The following is a 15,792-nucleotide window of genomic DNA, read 5'->3' as shown; positions in this document are numbered from 1 at the left end:
CACATTCAACAGTTCGCAGAATCGATTGACCCCAATTTTTTTCAGCTGACTGAAGTCTAGACCCGCCCATTCACATCAACACACAATAGTGCAACAACGTTCTTTATGAGGAATGGTTCAGCAATACCTTCGTTTTGCTTTCAAAAAGAAATATTATTGACGTGTGTCATGAAATGTAGTTTCACATAGTCAAACTTGAAATATAGGGGAAATAAGTTTTACGTAATTACTTTTCAGCTTTCCATTTTACTCCTTTTACCACCATTAAGTCGGTCTTTCTTCAAAAATATATATTTCTTTTTCTGTCATAATCTCATTTTTTTACTGGTTTCATAATCGATACTTTAGTCTTGTGCACTCGAGATCACTCTGTTCAACTTATGACATTATTTTAAGAAAGTAAATAAACTTTCAAGACAAAATTTTATATGGATTGTTTAGACATTTCTCTCTATTGTCATCAGTGTTGACATATACTCTTTCCTATGGAGTAAAAGGGAGAAATGCTTCCGTGGATGCATTCAAAGGGTAAACTGATATGTAGTAGTATACTGTACTACTAATAACTCGCTAAAAAAGTACAGCAGTATACTGTACTACTGTAGGTTGCCAGCCTCGGTATGTATACTGTATCGAGATACTTCTATCATGTACTGGAATTCACAACGTCACCAGTTCACAACATGTAGCGGGGTCCTCACGTGAAAGTTCGGAAGCATGCCTTGGCGACAGGTAGCCAGTAGTAACTTGCTGCAGCTACACAATCCTGCTCCCTCTCTTTGGCTACGTGAGTTGAGGCCTTGTCATGTGCCAGCATCTCGCCCTATAAAATGAATAATTCAAGTGGGCCTAGATTTCTCTAGAGTAAAGTACGACCACATAGCCAACGCTGTTGATGCGAATCCCTTCGCTCTAGGCCATTGGATTTACATTCATCAACGGCTGAGATTGCTTCTTAGGCTTAGGGTTCAAATTTTCAAAACTCGTACACTATATAGATAGTATAGATAAATTGCACTTTTCATTGAAGGAAATAAATTTCCAGGGAGATGACAAAGTTGGCTGGTGCGTAGGTTTCACTTTTACACCTCAATTGCACCTTTTCACCGGCAACTACGACCAACCAACGCGGCAACGCCGAAAACTAGAAACACCTTTCTTGATACAGCTAAGACTCAATGTGCAGGTAGTTGGTAAGCAGGATCATGACAAGGTAGGTGTCCAAATGTGTCGGTGGGAACAAATATTATATTCTTATGTTCTAGATAAATAAATTACTACAAGATGGTGTCGTGGTGGTTTTATTTTTAGATTTGTGTGAAAAAATTGTAAAGTCTATTTTCTTGCAGTGACAAATTTGCAAAACAGACTGATAAAAACATTTTTCTCAAACGTTCAGCCGTCCGTTTTTTGTCCGCCTGCCATCCATTTTCTATTCAAGTTTGGGCCGGGTTTGCATGGGAGCGCGTGGACACTGTGACGCCCGCCCATCGGTGGCACATCCATCTATTCTCCCCATGCCCTCCACACCCAACACCTCCATCCACGCCCCCGCCTCCCATTTCAGGCCGCATAGACGCTGCCCAGGCTACCGCTCGCTTCCACACACTTCCTCCACCTCGAGGCCGCATCGGATGCCCGCTCTTGTTGGTGTTTGTGGTCTCTTTTTGTCGTCGTCGTAGTACCTTTTACGACCAGTCCACCACATTGACTCCGTTGCCACCTGCCTAGCTCCAACCCGCGGGCCTCACTCCACGGCAGTCTCCACTTCGACATGCCTGCTGCCTATGCGGGGGAGAGGCGCGTGGCTCTTCATCGTCCGGCTTCTCCACCATGACTGCAAGGTGTTCGACATTTTGGCCGCAATGTACCATGGATAGTGGGGATGAGTTCTTTTTCAACAACTTCATGTGTTCATCGATGATGAGTAATTTGTGGTTGCGGCAACGTTTGAACAATTCACCCAATTTGGTTGAACATATGTAGACTCACCTTGGCAACCAATATAGTTGTATCGACTCCTTTTATTTTCAATGTATTTCTGACAATTTAAATTTCATTTTGTTTGTAGACTATGATATTTTTGTTTGGTCATCATAAACTATGTGATTTAAACTATGGCAACGGTGTTGTTTGGGGCCATGGCAGCGTCAACGGCTGACCGGTCTGGCAAGGATGATGTGGATCTCTTTTCTTTGGATGGGTCAGCGGTTCAATGGTGGTAAAGTCTTATGAAGCGTGTGCATTCGGAGTACGCTTTGGGTTTGCTGTATCGGGTGTATATCCTGATACATCATGCGGGCGGATCAACGGTGATCCCGGTTCGAGATGGTGGAGATCAATGGCATTCCCCATATCGAGTTTGTAGTTGTGAGTGTGGACTTCAAGTTATTTGTTGTATGTTCTTGTCAGACCTTTGTTGAATAATTAAATAAAGATGGTTGCGTGCTTCTATTGAAGTAGAGACGGAGTTTCAACCTCCTTTTAAAAGAAAACTAGCAAATGATGACAATTTAATCAGCGGTCCTCTAGCACCCTAGCTTTTTTTCTTCCTTTCTCAAATTACGTCGAAATAGTTTTTCTTTGGACATGTTAATTGTGTACATCTAGTTATGCAGAGGCGGATTTGGACTAGAAAATTATGCATCACTTTAACGTGATGATTGATGAAATTCTCTTTGCTTAAAAACAAAATACATTAATTAGGCAAGTGGTAGAAGCTTTATGCCATTCTTCTAGCATCCAGTGCAGCAAATGGCCCCTTGAACATCTTTCCTGGACCATTCCAGGGCCATCTTGATAAGCCATTCTGGAAGCTGAGCTCAAAGATAAGCATTATTCCGTCTTCCACTCGCTCAAGTCACTGGCACTTTTGCTTAGCACCAAATGCCTTGTATCTCTGGCCAATCATTGCAACAGATGGCACAGGATAAAAAAGAGGATTGGTATACCCCGCGGTATTCAGACCACAAGTGATGCCTTTGGATTTCTTTCATCTGCCAACTCAAATCATAAGATCTAGAAGATGTACTTTGTAGAGAACGCGGTATTCAGACCACAAGCGATGTTTAAAAAAAACAAAGCAACATTTTTTTTGTGGGGGGGGGGGGGGGGGGGGGGGGGAGCAGGTCGATTTGCCAATGAAATTGATGGAATAGGAATGAATTTTTTTCATCCGGCAACTCAAATCATAAGTTCTACATGAATTTTGTAGAGAACCAATCCTAAAGCTGTAGCTAGTCCTACAAATTTCGCCTTATAATAATAATTAACAAAAGAGTGTCTCTGGTCACATTGCAACAAATGCCATAGGGCAAAAGAGAGGATTGATATACTCCGTATTCAGACCACAAGTGATGCCTTTCGATTTCTTTCCTTTGCCAACTCAAATCATAAGATCTACATGTGCTTTGTAGAGAACCAATACTAAAACGGAAATTAGCCCTACAAGTTTCCCCTTATAATAATTAACAAAAGGAAAAATGATTTTAGATTTTCATAAGCTTTGGGTATTCTAATTAACATATGTTTATAGATACTATAGTTCTAAATTTGAATGCCTCCTTGTTCTTGCCAGGAACTCAGGCCCCCTCCTTTTCTCTCTTTCATCAGCAGTGTATTTTGATTCAAATTTCAGCCAGGTCAAGATGCACTCCAGTTTACTGACGTGAAATACATAGTCACCATCTTGAACATAGCAGAGCAAAGTAAATCAGGCCGTTCAATGTGAGCGACTGAAGCCAGCTGAACAGCGAAGCACGCAGCTGTGACTTGTCTGCTTGCGTCACACGGTGACAATTCAAACTCACAAGGATCTAGCCAGACGGATAGCTCCGAAAACGAACATGTTCACAGAACAGAATCCAAAACAATATCTCAGAGAGATATACAGAATTTCAGTCTCAAAAGAAAAGAAAAAGAGATGCAATGATTATTTATAATTTATTATGGTTCGTTCACTTCATACATAACCGATTGATCACATGTGCACTCGTACTCTTTCTCTCCAGGCAGAGAAAATCACAAGAACCCACCTTAATTCTCTCTGTAACAGTAACTGTAACTCCACTGTAACAATCTTCAAATCCATGGTTAAAAAATGTACATGGGAAACGAGCCAAATGGCAGTAACGTGTGTCCGTCTCGAATCGAATGGACAAACAAGAACAAGAACAAGGATGGAAGGAAGGAATTGACGCTGGATCCATGGATCAGTTGCGGTTGCACTCGGCGGGGAAGCCGTTGGGGAAGCGCCAGCCGTCGGTGCAGTAGTCGTAGGACATGTACTTGCTCTCGGCCCAGGCGACGGTGCCGAGGGCCTTGCCGTCGAGCTCCGTGTTCATCCACGCGTCGCTGCCGGCGGGGCAGGCCGAGGAGCCGCCGTTGCTGACGCAGCCGTTGGAGGAGTAGCCGCGGTAGTTGACGACGAAGGGCGCCTGGGTCCAGTCGATCTTGACGTCGCCGTGGCGGGTGGCCCAGTAGCTGCCGTCCCAGAGCGTGGCGTGCACCGTCATCGGCTGGCTGCTCGGGTACGGCAGGTCGTCGTACTTCTTGAACGTCCTCACCGGCACGTCGTCCACCTGGAATCTGGTTCAATCGATCCGTGGCAGGTAATTCGTTAGATCAATAGAGCGATTGAACATGGAGCTTGGCCTTGGATGCAAGATGGATGCGGAGGCGTACATGATGTTCTTGGGGTTCCAGACGATCTTGTAGGTGTGGAAGTCGGCGGTGGGGTCGAACCAGAGGTAGAACTGGTGCTCCTTCTTGCCGTCGCCGCTGGCCCACACGTTGGTGTTCATCACGTAGGGGTCGCCGCTGAGGTTGCCCATGAACTCGATGTCGATCTCGTCGTGCCCGTCGCCCTCCCCGGACGTCAGCTATTTGCGAGTCAACCACAGTCAGACCATGGTCGAAGCTTCGATCCCTTGCTCCTCTGAAAAGAAAAGAAAAGAAAAGGAGAGATGGAACTCACGTAGAAGGAGGTGACGGTGCCGGCGGAGTTGCCGCCGATGAGCTTCATCTGGACGCTGAACTCGCCGTAGAGGTACTTGTCCTTGGAGCTGAAGCCGGAGCCGCCGTTGCCCTGGTCGAGCGTGAGCGCCACCTGCTGGGCCAGGCCGTCGTCGTTCACGCGCACGTTGCTGCCGGAGCCGACCACGTCGAACTGGTCGTAGAACCCGGCCTCGGACGCGGCGGCGGCCAGGGCCAGGACGGCCAGGCAGAGGTGGAGGGAGAGGGACGGCCTCGCCATGCCGGCAGCTCGTGCGCACGGTGCTCCTCTGCTTGCCTCCTCTGTACCGCACCAGTGGAGTGCTGTGCGGTGGTGTTGGTGCTGTGCGGTCTGGGTGCAGGTGCAGGTGCAGCTTTATACTGCCACCGTGCGGTGTGCACGCTACGCTATGGCCGTCGGCCCCCACCGCGCAAACGGTTCTGTCGGGTGGAGCGCGAAACTTTCCTTCGGATCTGGGCAGGGGTGGGTATGGTGCTCTGCTCTGCGGGTGTAGTTTGCTGCGTTGCCGAGAGGAGAGGGGCGATGTCTTGGATATTCAATTTTCGATACCAACATAAACGCAAGAGATGTTTTCACCTGAAATACTGTCAAAATTTTCGATACCGAGGGAGACCCTTCTTTTATCATTATTTAACCTTGACTGGCACTTATTCATGCTGACGTATCCTAGCGGATTTTTCTGGCTCATACTCTTTGTCTCACTTACCTGTTGGGCCCACCCGGCAACTCTTTTTTCTGTTTTACTAACCCTAAAACCTTTTTTGGGGGTCTAGTTAGCAGCAGTAACTTGGTCGCCCTTGATTTCTTTCTCTTTCCACTTACTTTGCTCCACCCTTCACTGTTTCGCAGTGGCGGGCGCTATGGAGCGAAGAGCACATCCATGGGGTACGCTGGGACTCCCAATCAAACTGTGATAATCTTTTCTAGATAGTTTGCAACCACACTGACGCTGCCCCTGAGAAACTGAGCGAGGCCATGGGTATCCAAAATGACTGGTGTATGCCAAACATGTCAAAGTATTGCTCGCACAAGACCTTTCAGAGGCGTGGGTTGTCCCCAGCGAACACTGGGAACACGATGGAAGGGTGCGCCTGACCCAGCCCCGTGAGCAGTTGGCTAGCATGCGTGAATGGCGAAGAAATAGTAAAGTGGGGACTGTGAGCGAGCTAACCGTTGTTCGGGAGCGGCGGCGGGGTCATGAAAGACGCCGCTGGCGGCTCCCGTTGTTGATTTGCAACGCCACGGTCATCGGACCCATGGTGAAGATCCGCCGTGCCAGCTGCGGAGTCAGGGATGGCTCCGAGCGTCGCAGGCTGCTGCAGAGGATCGGTGCCTGAGTGGTTGTCGTCGCCGTCCTTCTGTGGTGCGGGCCACGCCTGTTGGAGGACCGCCACCGTGTCGCTCAGATCCGCGACCCGACGCTCCAGATCGAGGCGCCAAGAGAGCAGATCATCGATCTTGGCGTTGGTCACCTTGCTAGCCGCCATGTTCGCCTCCAGGGTGGCGTCGAGCTTGTCCAAAAACGCCTTGATGGCCAGATCCATGGCGGCGAGTTGTTGCCTGGCCAGATGCAAGCTCCGGGTGTGGATGAACTGCGCCAGATCGAACGCAAGGAAGAGGTGGTGGTGGTCTCTGATACCAGATGTGAGGTACAGGATATAGAAAGGGGTGGTAGAATTGATCTATTACAACTCTCCAAAGTAGTAGCTGGTACAGATCAAACGAATGGATTGTTCTTGCGAGATGAACTAGGGTAAGGTAGCCGCCGCCGCCGGGTTCGGTGATCCACTGGATGCCCTCGCTTGTGAGTGAGATGCGCTTAAGTAGTGGTGGTAGTCCTAGGCTTGGCCGCCTCCCATTCAGGGCCGAGGTATCTGCTGTTGGGCTTGCGGGCGCGGTTAGGCCGCGGCTGTCCAAGCTGGGCCGCATCTGCCTGTGGGGCTTCATCGTCAGGGGCGCTGACACCATGCCGGTAACCCGTAGCACCGCATCATGCCCGTTACCTGCCCACGTACAAGTGTTGCGATGACGAGTTCACCCCGTTGTCGTTGTGGCTCGATCCCTGCGACCCACTCCTCATCATGGATACTGCTTCGGCTTAGCGGAGAAAAAACTTGTCGAACATGAAAAATTGTAGACGTGGTTGTCCGATTTTAAAGTTGAGGGACTAAATCTATATTGGTCAACGGTTTTACGGAGAAAATGTCAAATCATTTTATCATTTGTTTAACCAAACAGTAAAACATGGGGTGGAAAAGGAAACGTTGATGGGTTGACTCAAAAAAAGAAAACGGGATATCAGAACCCATGTGAATTGACCGTATGTGCACAGTGCTGCGGTGCTGTCCTTACCCACACGTGTTGAATGCTCAGCTTATCACTGATTCACTTGTGCTCGTCCTTTTTTTGAGTGAGGGCCAGGTGTTCGGCCAAAATGTTGATTGTGACAGGAAAAATAACTTCTTCGGACACCTATGTACCACAAAAGAGGAACACGATTAACTAACAAATGGACTAATCAGATGAAGTGGCATGTACCAATAAATGCAATGTTTTCCCCTGAAATACTATCAAATTGAATCCTCATCGTTCTTAGGTTGTTTTATTGGAAGGGATCATTGTAGCTGGTTGCTAGTCACTCCTTTTCTTTTAAACTTGTCGATGTGTTGTGTTCTCCAAAACACTTTTCTTTTTCCGAAAAGGACGATGAACCTGCATGTCGGCCATCATATAATGCACGCAACGCAACCTTCATTTTTCAAAACACACATTTGGCATTATTTATTGTGGGTAAATATAATTTTATTTATCCACCCAATGTATTTAAATGGATCAAATTTCAAGGATATAAATATTTTTTTTGCCCCACAGCAACTTATCGACTAGTGAGGATTTGGTTCATCAACGTTAAAACGAACAATTTGTACCCTCTACTTTTGATACCGCGCAAATTTGGTCCCTCTTGGGAATGGAAGTGATTTCTTTGATGACATGGCACGGTGCTTAACCTTTTTTTGTGTGTGGTGCTTAACCTTGATCGACACTTTTTCCCTATCTTACGGGTTGGCCCACATGTCAGCTCTTTCTTCAGTCACGGGTGGCACATGAACATTGAAGTTCTTCTTCCGCATGTTGTCCAAAACACATATTTGACATTACATATTGTTTTATTTATCCAAATTGCATTTGTCCGATACCATAACCGTTGAGTGTGCACTTGTTTGGTTTCGAAGTTGAGGGGCCAATCCACACTAGTCGACAAGTTCATGGATGAAATATCAAATGGTTTTATTTGTTCAAAGTTATCCGGTAAAGTGTGATGTTGAATAAGAAATGTTAAATAATCGATTAAGCCGAACCACGTTAGCTCAAAAAAGCAAGAAAGCGAGACATCTAAACCCATGAGAATTTGACTGTACCTGCACAGCGCCGCCGTGCTGTCCTTACCACTGATTCACTAGTGCTCATCCTTTTTCGAGTGAAGGCCAGATGTTCGGCCGAAATGTTGAGCGAAACAATAAGTCTATGACACATTCGTAGTACTACCTCCGTTTCAGTTTACAAGTCCTGCGCTTATACCTAGGTTGCCAATTTTATCACCCTAATATAAACTATATAACACAAAAATTATACCTTTTGAAAGTAGAAACTCCGAAATTTATGTTGGTATATTTTTTATAATATATGACTTGTATTAAGTTGGTTAAATTGACGACCTAGGGGTACGTGCACGCCCTGTAAACTGAGAGAGAGGGGTAGTACCACACAAGAGAGGAACATGTAGCAGTACAAAACTAACTAACAAATGGACCAATGAAGCAACCAGACAAAGTGGCCACTGATTCAGTGGTGCTTATTCTTTTCCGGGTGAAGGCGAGGAGTCGGGGGCCAAAATGCTGGGCGAAAAAGTAGGACACAGACCTACCAGAAAAGAGAGGAACAAGATTAACTAACAAACGAGCTAATCAGATAAAGCGGCGTGTACCCATGCATGCAATGCAAAATGCATGATGATGGAGCTATAGCTAGTACAGTAGCTTTTGCTGATTCGTACCAAAGTATCCGTCGGTTGGGCGCGCGTTCGGTAAGCTCTCCGTCTCACGCGTCAAATCAGGCCACTAATTGATGATTACTACCTCCACTAATGGCCCCTGGAATCTCAGACTTGATTATAATTCGTTGGTAGCTGGCTAGCTTCACTCGTACGCCCCCTGCAAGCCGGCCTCCCTCTAACCGCTCGATCGTCGCCGGATTCTCGTGGACGGACGGTGGCGGTGGTGTGCGCGTGAAGCGTGGTGACCGCGCGGCGCGGCTCGGGTGCGGGCGCGGGCAGAGGGGAAAGGCGGTGGGTTGCGGGTTGCACTCGGGCCGACTGCCGGTGCGCGGTCGCTGTGCATGCAGGTCAATTCGGTTCCTTTCTAGGGTACGGGTCTCGCTTTCACACGCGGCTTGGAGGTTGGAGGCTTGGAGCCCATACCATGCGTACTCACGCACAGTGGTCAGTGGTGTCCGAGCGGACTGCGGGGGTGCATATGCGTGGCGACACCATCTCGGGGATAAGTGTGGGCCGACGATGCCCCGGAACGAAGTGGTCGTGCTCGCCGGCCGGTGGCGCGTCCCTTCATCGGTTTGTGCCCAACTCGTGTAGCTGCAGGTCGCGTACAACCACCCGTTGCTAGCTTAGCTAGATGCAACCTTGGCATGAGGTGTGGCATGCATACGCATGTTGTAGTATATCTTTATACCTATATCAACAAATGGACTGGCTTAGTTCTTTCACGTGTGTTACCAGGTTATTAAGCTAGCCCTTTTATATTTCGGTACAAGGCTATAAGTCGATTTCCTTCCTTTCTAATAAAGTTGAGCAACGCAATGCCATTCCGATTTTAGGTCGTATTTGTTCGCGGGTTGCAACCTGGCATGAATATATTGTAATAATGATAGGTGTCACACATACCTGACCTTTTTTTTATGACAATAGTCACGTAAGATGACAAATTCCAGTGACACACGCCAAGTTTCTATCAAAATATAAACTAAAGCACAATGTTGATATCCTCACGTGACTAAGCTTGTCACAAAAAAAATATTCGGAGTTGCCGTGTCTTCGTACCGGACGTATGACACTTATCAGAGTCCTAAGTTAGCCCGTGATTTACCTGCCCATATTAATTTGACTGTGTAAAAAATCATTTAGAGATGTCCGCATACACGTACATACAATAATCCCTACGAACGCGCGTGCACACACACACTCCCTATCCCTATGAGCTCCTTCGAGATACTGAGCTGACACAATATCTTGACATTGACGAAGTTACCACATGCACGTTGACTCGACGAGAACATCTCGTCCCACTAAATGAACAAAGTCTGACATAAATCGAGAAAAATGCATGCACCAGTGCCAAGCCTAGGATATGAATCTTGGCGGGCTGATTCACCACAAGAAACCTAACAATCTGAGCCACGCTCAGGTCACACTCAAAGAGCATTTCAGATCTTCGGCAATGGCGGCGGGTAGGGTTGGGAACAGGAGAGTGTCTCCCCCCTCCTTTGTTTTTTCTCAGGCTGCACAGACGGGGTAGGGTTACAAGAGCCCGGATCTTCGTAACAAAGGAAATTAAAATTTATTTGTAAATTAAAGGTGGGATAGTTGAGTCGGTTTTCATGAAGAATCACTAAAATAAAGATGGGATGAAAAAAATCAAAACAGGTGAACATGAGGGGAAAGTAGGAGAGGAATGAAGGACACGCATACGGCAAAACCTTACGTTCCTTTTAGGTAGGAGAGGTTATGTGCTTTACCGGCTCTTGCAAAATTATTATTTAGGCTTGTGTTGTAATAATTTGTTTTGTCTCGGTCAATGAAGAAAAATGTTTTTATTAGTCTATTGTGCAAATTTGTGACTGCAAGAAAAAAGATTGTTTTGTCTCGGCCAATGCGCCACCACCGTGTTGGGCCATGATTTCTGTCCGTTTCGACCCAAATGGAAGCATACAGGCAAAACGCGTCGGCGCGTTAGAGTTGCTCAAACGGACGCGGCTTTTCCCGCTTTTTGTCGGTTTGAGTCGGCCGAGTGAACATGCGTGTCGCGTAGGATTCATTCCAGGGCCTCCTGTTTTTGGCCCGCACGCCAGAAACCAGGCACGCGCAGCCCCCTCGCTCCCCTTCGCACCCTTCTGGGCCGACCCATTTGCTGGCTGGGACGCCCCCTTTTTTCCTTTTGTTTTTTATCCAATAATTCGGGATATCAAAAAGTTCTAAAATTCAGAAAAGTTGCAAATTTCGAAAAACAATTGTTCATGATTTCAAAAAAATGTTTGGGAATTCACAAAATGTTCATGGTTTAAGAGAATGTTCATGAATTTTTAAAAACTATTCATGAATTAAAAAATGATTCAAAAAAGTTTGCGAATTCGAAAAAGGTCACGATTTATGAGAAATGTTCACGAGTTTAAAAGATGATCATTATTCCGAAAAATTGTTTGTGCATTTAACTATGCATGATTCAAAAAAAATCACGATTTATAATTTTTTTTGTGAATTTTAAAAAAGGTACACTCTTTAAGAGAATGTTCATAATTTTTTTAAATGTTCATGAATTCAAAATATGTAAAAGGTGAAAAGAAAAATAAAAAAAGAAGGAAAAATCAGAATTGGGCTGGCCCATACGAACAGGAGTCGCCATTCATTCCCCTGATTCTCCTCATCCAGATCGAGCCGCCGCCGCCGGCTCGCCCTCTCCTGCGCCACCTCGCCGTAAGCACCGCCGCCGCCGGCTCGCCCTCTCCTGCGCCACCTCGCCGTAAGCACCGCCGCCGCCGGCTCGCCCTCTCCTGCGCCACCTCGCCGTAAGCACCGCCGCCGCCGCCCCCCTCCTCCACACCGCCACCGTCCCCGCTGCCAGCCCCCCGCCGTGTGCACGCACCCCCCCCCCCCCCCCCCCCCCCCCCCGCCCCCTCCACTGCTGACGTCCCCGAGCAGCCGAGCTCCCCTGCTTCCTCTCCGCGCCGTCCAAGGTGAGCTCCCCTGCTCCTTCTCCCTCTCCCTCCGTTACGTTCCGTACCACCGTTGAGGAAGCCCCGCTCGATCAGCGAGCTCCGGCTGCCATGGCTTCCATGGAAGCAATCTCCAAGCCGGCTCTGTTTCCCTGTTTTTTTTTCATCAACTAGTAACCGAGGTAGCTATGTTTGTTACTACAGTACAGGCATACAATGGGCTGAAGATAATAGTTTTCTTCTTAGATAATGTGCTGATGAAACATATCATGTGTATATAAATGATAAAGAGCATCCTAGTGGCTATCTTTGTTACTAGGATTGTGATGCAACACTACATTACAAGCATACAATGGTATTAAGATTATACTACAGATAAGCTGAAAAAACAGGCACTAAAAACTAAAAAGAACTGTCTGGCTTATTACTGGAGCTTATTTTCACATGAGCTTATCTGGAGCTTATTTTCACATGAGCTTATCTGGAGCTTATTTCCATAGGATAGCTCAAAAAAACTGGCCTCGATGGTGCTCCTCCGAGCCCTCCGGCGAGCCCTCCCGCCGCTCTACTTGCCGGAAGCGCCTCTTTCCCGGCGCGCCCCAGGTCCTCCTGCGCTCCCTGCCCGTCCTCTCCGGCTCCTGGATCCGATCGGGTTCCAGCCGTTCTCCGCCGCCGTGGCCACCGCCACTGCTGTCGCACAGGCGCCGGAAATGGGCGCCAGCCTCTTCAGAGGGCTCATGGAGACCAGGTTCCCCAAGCGGCGTCCAGGATTCGTGTCCCGGCGCAAGAGGGCCAGCCTGCGACCCAAAGGTATGGTGATCCCTGCCATTCCATTTTGTAGCTGTCACGATTCAAAAATCTGCATGGTTAATTTGGATTATCACCATTTTAATTGTGCGTGCCTGCTGTGCTGATTTGTGTGATTCATTCGAACTGTGCGCCGCTCTTGCAGTTTCAGTATGGTTAACACTGCTGATGCTGCTGTTATTGGTTGGCAGGTCCACACTACTGGGTGAAGTGCAAGCCGGGGGAGCCTATCCCTTCGAGCCAGCCGAATGAGGGCAGCGTACAGGGGAGGAAGGAGAAGAAGCGGATCAAGCAGCGCAAGGACTTTATCATGGTGTGCATTTTGTTCAGTTCCCTGCAATGCTTGTTTTGATTGTGTGATGGGTTTATGCAAGGTTATCAAAATCTATCTGTGTCTCTGGAGTAGAAAAAGTAACAGGACGATGAAATTCTGAGAACAAAAGTAGTTTTAACAGGGGAATGAAATCCTGAGAACAAAAGTAGTTTTTTTATGCTACCGAGTAGTGCTAAATATCATGTTAGAATGGAACTAGCTAATCATAGGAGTGAAATGCATGGTTAGTCCATAAACTGAAATTGAAAGCACACTTTAGGCCACAAACTCAAAATCTGCATGAATTAGGCCATAAACTGAATGAAGAGCACATTTTAGGCCAGAAATCGCTTCGGGGTGATTAAACCTGCACACGTGGCTGCCAGCTCGGCTGTGGCTGGACCGTACCCGAGTCAGAGATTTCACAGGGGGCTATTTGCAAAATGGCCACAACTGCAAAATTCCCTCTCGAGATCCCCAATTCTCTGGTCACAGGGTGGCGGCCGCGGCTCCAGAAAGAAAATAAATAAATTTCTGCACTTAAAGAAAGCAAAGAAACAAAAAAAAAACTGTTTTTGCGATGGTTTCTGTACTAATTCAGTTTGTGCACTAAAACATAGTGTATCTAAAGATTCAGTATCTAAACTAAAGAAGGTTTGTGGAACAGCTGAACTTTTAAACTTAAACGTAGATCAACAGTAAATGTTCAGTCTTTTCAGTTCCTGTACTAATTCAGTTTGTGCACTAAATTCATTGTCTGCACTAAAACAGAGTATACGTAAAGGTCCAGTATCTGAACTAGAGAAGGTTTGTGGAACAGCTGAATTTTTAAACTTAAACAGTCAGTCTTTTCAGTTCCTGTACTAATTCAGTTTGTGCACTAAAATTCATTTTTGCACTAAAACAGAGTATATCTAAAGATTCAGTTTCTGAGCTATAGAAGATTTGTGGAACAACTGAATTTTTAAACTTAAACACAGATCAAAAGTAAAGGTTCAGTCTTTTCAGTTAAACAGAGATCAAATATACAATCCTTTCAGTTCAATAGAGATCAAATGTTCAGTTTTGGCCAACATACTGATCACATGTACTCAATTATTGCCGTAAAACAAATTCATATCCAGTTCTTCTACATGAACAGAGCACATGTTCAGATCAACAGAAACAGGAACAAAACCCGAGGCATGCTTCAAAAATAAGCCTCAATACCATAATTTCGCATCATTCCATTGTCATATACTCCCTCTGTTCCCTTTTATAAGACGTTTTACACATTTCAGACACACAAAACAGTTCAAACTGGACTGGCTAAAACGTCTTATAAAAAAGAATGGAGGGAGTACATGAACGCCACTACAGAGATTATGCAGTCGACATTGATAATACTCCCTCCGTTCATGGTGGCTATGGCATGAGGCAGAGAGAAGATGAGAAGAGGGAGACGGAAGGGGGTTCGCTCCATCCGGTGCGGTAGGCGCGACTCTTTACTTTCGACAATTTTGCACATAGCCCACTGTTAAAGCTATCTCTCACAGATGCGGTCCAGTCTTAGGTGAGCTTGCAGCCATGTATGTGTGCAGGATCAGGCCCGGCCAAGCGTTTTTTGGCCTGAAGTGTGCTCTTAATTCAGTTCATGGCCTAATCTGTGTAGATTTGATGGACTAAACTGTGGTTTCAATTCGAGTTAATAGACGAGTAGTCGAGTAGGTATTTTGAAAGCATTGTGCTAATACAAACACCTACATTTCTATTGACACTCTGTTCATTATTCATTCTTGCTTTTTTTCCTTTTTGTGTTCTTCTCATGGGCTTGAAGTTACAAGTTTGAAGTGCGTCAGTACTTACTAGTCTCATGAAGCTTACCTTGATGGATGCTTGATAGAAAAACTTATGCTCTGTTCATATGTCTAATTAATCAATTACCCAGACCTGAATTCTATATTTATAATTATTGCTTTGCTTGGGCAGGCTGAGAAGAGGAAGCGCAAAGCACAGTATTCTATTGCTGTGAAGAGGAAGGAGGCAGAACGGACGGAAAGAAAGATGGCCGCCGTGGCAAGAGACCGGGCATGGGTGGAAAGGCTGGCAGAGCTAAAACAGATGGAGGCAGAAAAGAGAGCTGCAATGGCTTGAGGAGCTCCTCTCTCTGGAAACAAACGGCAACAGTTGTCAGCGATGCCATAGCCCTTGTGGGTGGAGCTCTGGCTGGCTGTACCCCTTCCCTCAGCAGCAATCTTCTAAAAATAAATTGCTGATTTTGTTTGTTTTAGTAGGGTGTTGTCAATTTGTCTTGATTGTAATGAAATATCGGTTTTATGTTGTTTTTAGAATAAACCAAATGATGTTAGTTGTGTGCTGGTAATCAGAAATGACATGGCAAGCAGGTGTTGAGTTTCTTCTTCTGCAGTTCTGCTTGGCATAAATAAGCTTTGTATTGATCTGATACACGTTTTGATTCGCAAGAGTGACCAGTGTTGGAAAAAAATATGTGGCATCTGATACGAGCGTAAGTGTAATGTAGAAATAATGGAAGGATTCAAACCACAGGTAATCCAGGAAACCGAAGAGGGCATTAGTCTGAATCCAACAAGTGCCAAAACAGGCAAGTGCACTATGTAGGTGTAGGATTCCACGGAAATTGCCTTTGGAGCTCGGC

The 15,792-nt window shown here is 46.3% G+C and overlaps 2 protein-coding genes across 3 annotated transcripts; one reads left to right on the top strand and one right to left on the bottom strand.

Annotated features, from left to right (window-relative positions):
* Positions 1-3,923: 3,923 nt before the first annotated feature.
* On the bottom strand, positions 3,924-5,429 carry LOC606354 (xyloglucan endotransglycosylase/hydrolase protein 8). Its single transcript, XM_044490664.1, has 3 exons — positions 4,976-5,429; positions 4,684-4,880; positions 3,924-4,587 (listed from the first exon to the last, which is right to left on the bottom strand). The coding sequence occupies exons 1-3, from the start codon at positions 5,252-5,254 to the stop codon at positions 4,212-4,214; spliced, it is 852 nt and encodes a 283-aa protein (XP_044346599.1). The 5' UTR covers positions 5,255-5,429; the 3' UTR covers positions 3,924-4,211.
* Positions 5,430-11,949: 6,520 nt separating this feature from the next.
* LOC123181400 (uncharacterized) lies at positions 11,950-15,531 on the top strand. Of its 2 annotated transcripts, none has more exons than XM_044593669.1 (4): positions 11,950-12,037; positions 12,517-12,826; positions 13,015-13,136; positions 15,105-15,531. In XM_044593669.1, the coding sequence occupies exons 2-4, from the start codon at positions 12,541-12,543 to the stop codon at positions 15,267-15,269; spliced, it is 573 nt and encodes a 190-aa protein (XP_044449604.1). In that variant the 5' UTR covers positions 11,950-12,037; positions 12,517-12,540; the 3' UTR covers positions 15,270-15,531. The 2 variants fall into 2 exon arrangements, with proteins under 2 accessions (XP_044449604.1, XP_044449597.1); XM_044593662.1 differs by having other exon boundaries at positions 11,952-12,037; positions 12,522-12,826.
* Positions 15,532-15,792: the final 261 nt, after the last annotated feature.

The sequence above is a fragment of the Triticum aestivum genome, chromosome 1A, assembly GCF_018294505.1.
Source record: "Triticum aestivum cultivar Chinese Spring chromosome 1A, IWGSC CS RefSeq v2.1, whole genome shotgun sequence".
In the NCBI taxonomy this organism is placed as follows: domain Eukaryota; kingdom Viridiplantae; phylum Streptophyta; class Magnoliopsida; order Poales; family Poaceae; genus Triticum; species Triticum aestivum.
Note: the sequence above shows the minus strand (reverse complement) of the source record. Positions and strands in the feature narration are given on the sequence as shown.

Coding starts and splice junctions, on each gene's coding strand:
- LOC606354 (XM_044490664.1), bottom strand. CDS start 5,254: ATGGCGAGGCCGTCCCTCTCCCTCCACCTCTGCCTGGCCGTCCTGGCC. Junction 4,881..4,975: donor GCACCGTCACCTCCTTCTAC/GTGAGTTCCATC, acceptor ACTCGCAAATAG/CTGACGTCCGGGGAGGGCGA. Junction 4,588..4,683: donor TGGAACCCCAAGAACATCAT/GTACGCCTCCGC, acceptor CGATTGAACCAG/ATTCCAGGTGGACGACGTGC.
- LOC123181400 (XM_044593669.1), top strand. CDS start 12,541: ATGGTGCTCCTCCGAGCCCTCCGGCGAGCCCTCCCGCCGCTCTACTTG. Junction 12,827..13,014: donor GGCCAGCCTGCGACCCAAAG/GTATGGTGATCC, acceptor ATTGGTTGGCAG/GTCCACACTACTGGGTGAAG. Junction 13,137..15,104: donor AGCGCAAGGACTTTATCATG/GTGTGCATTTTG, acceptor TTGCTTGGGCAG/GCTGAGAAGAGGAAGCGCAA.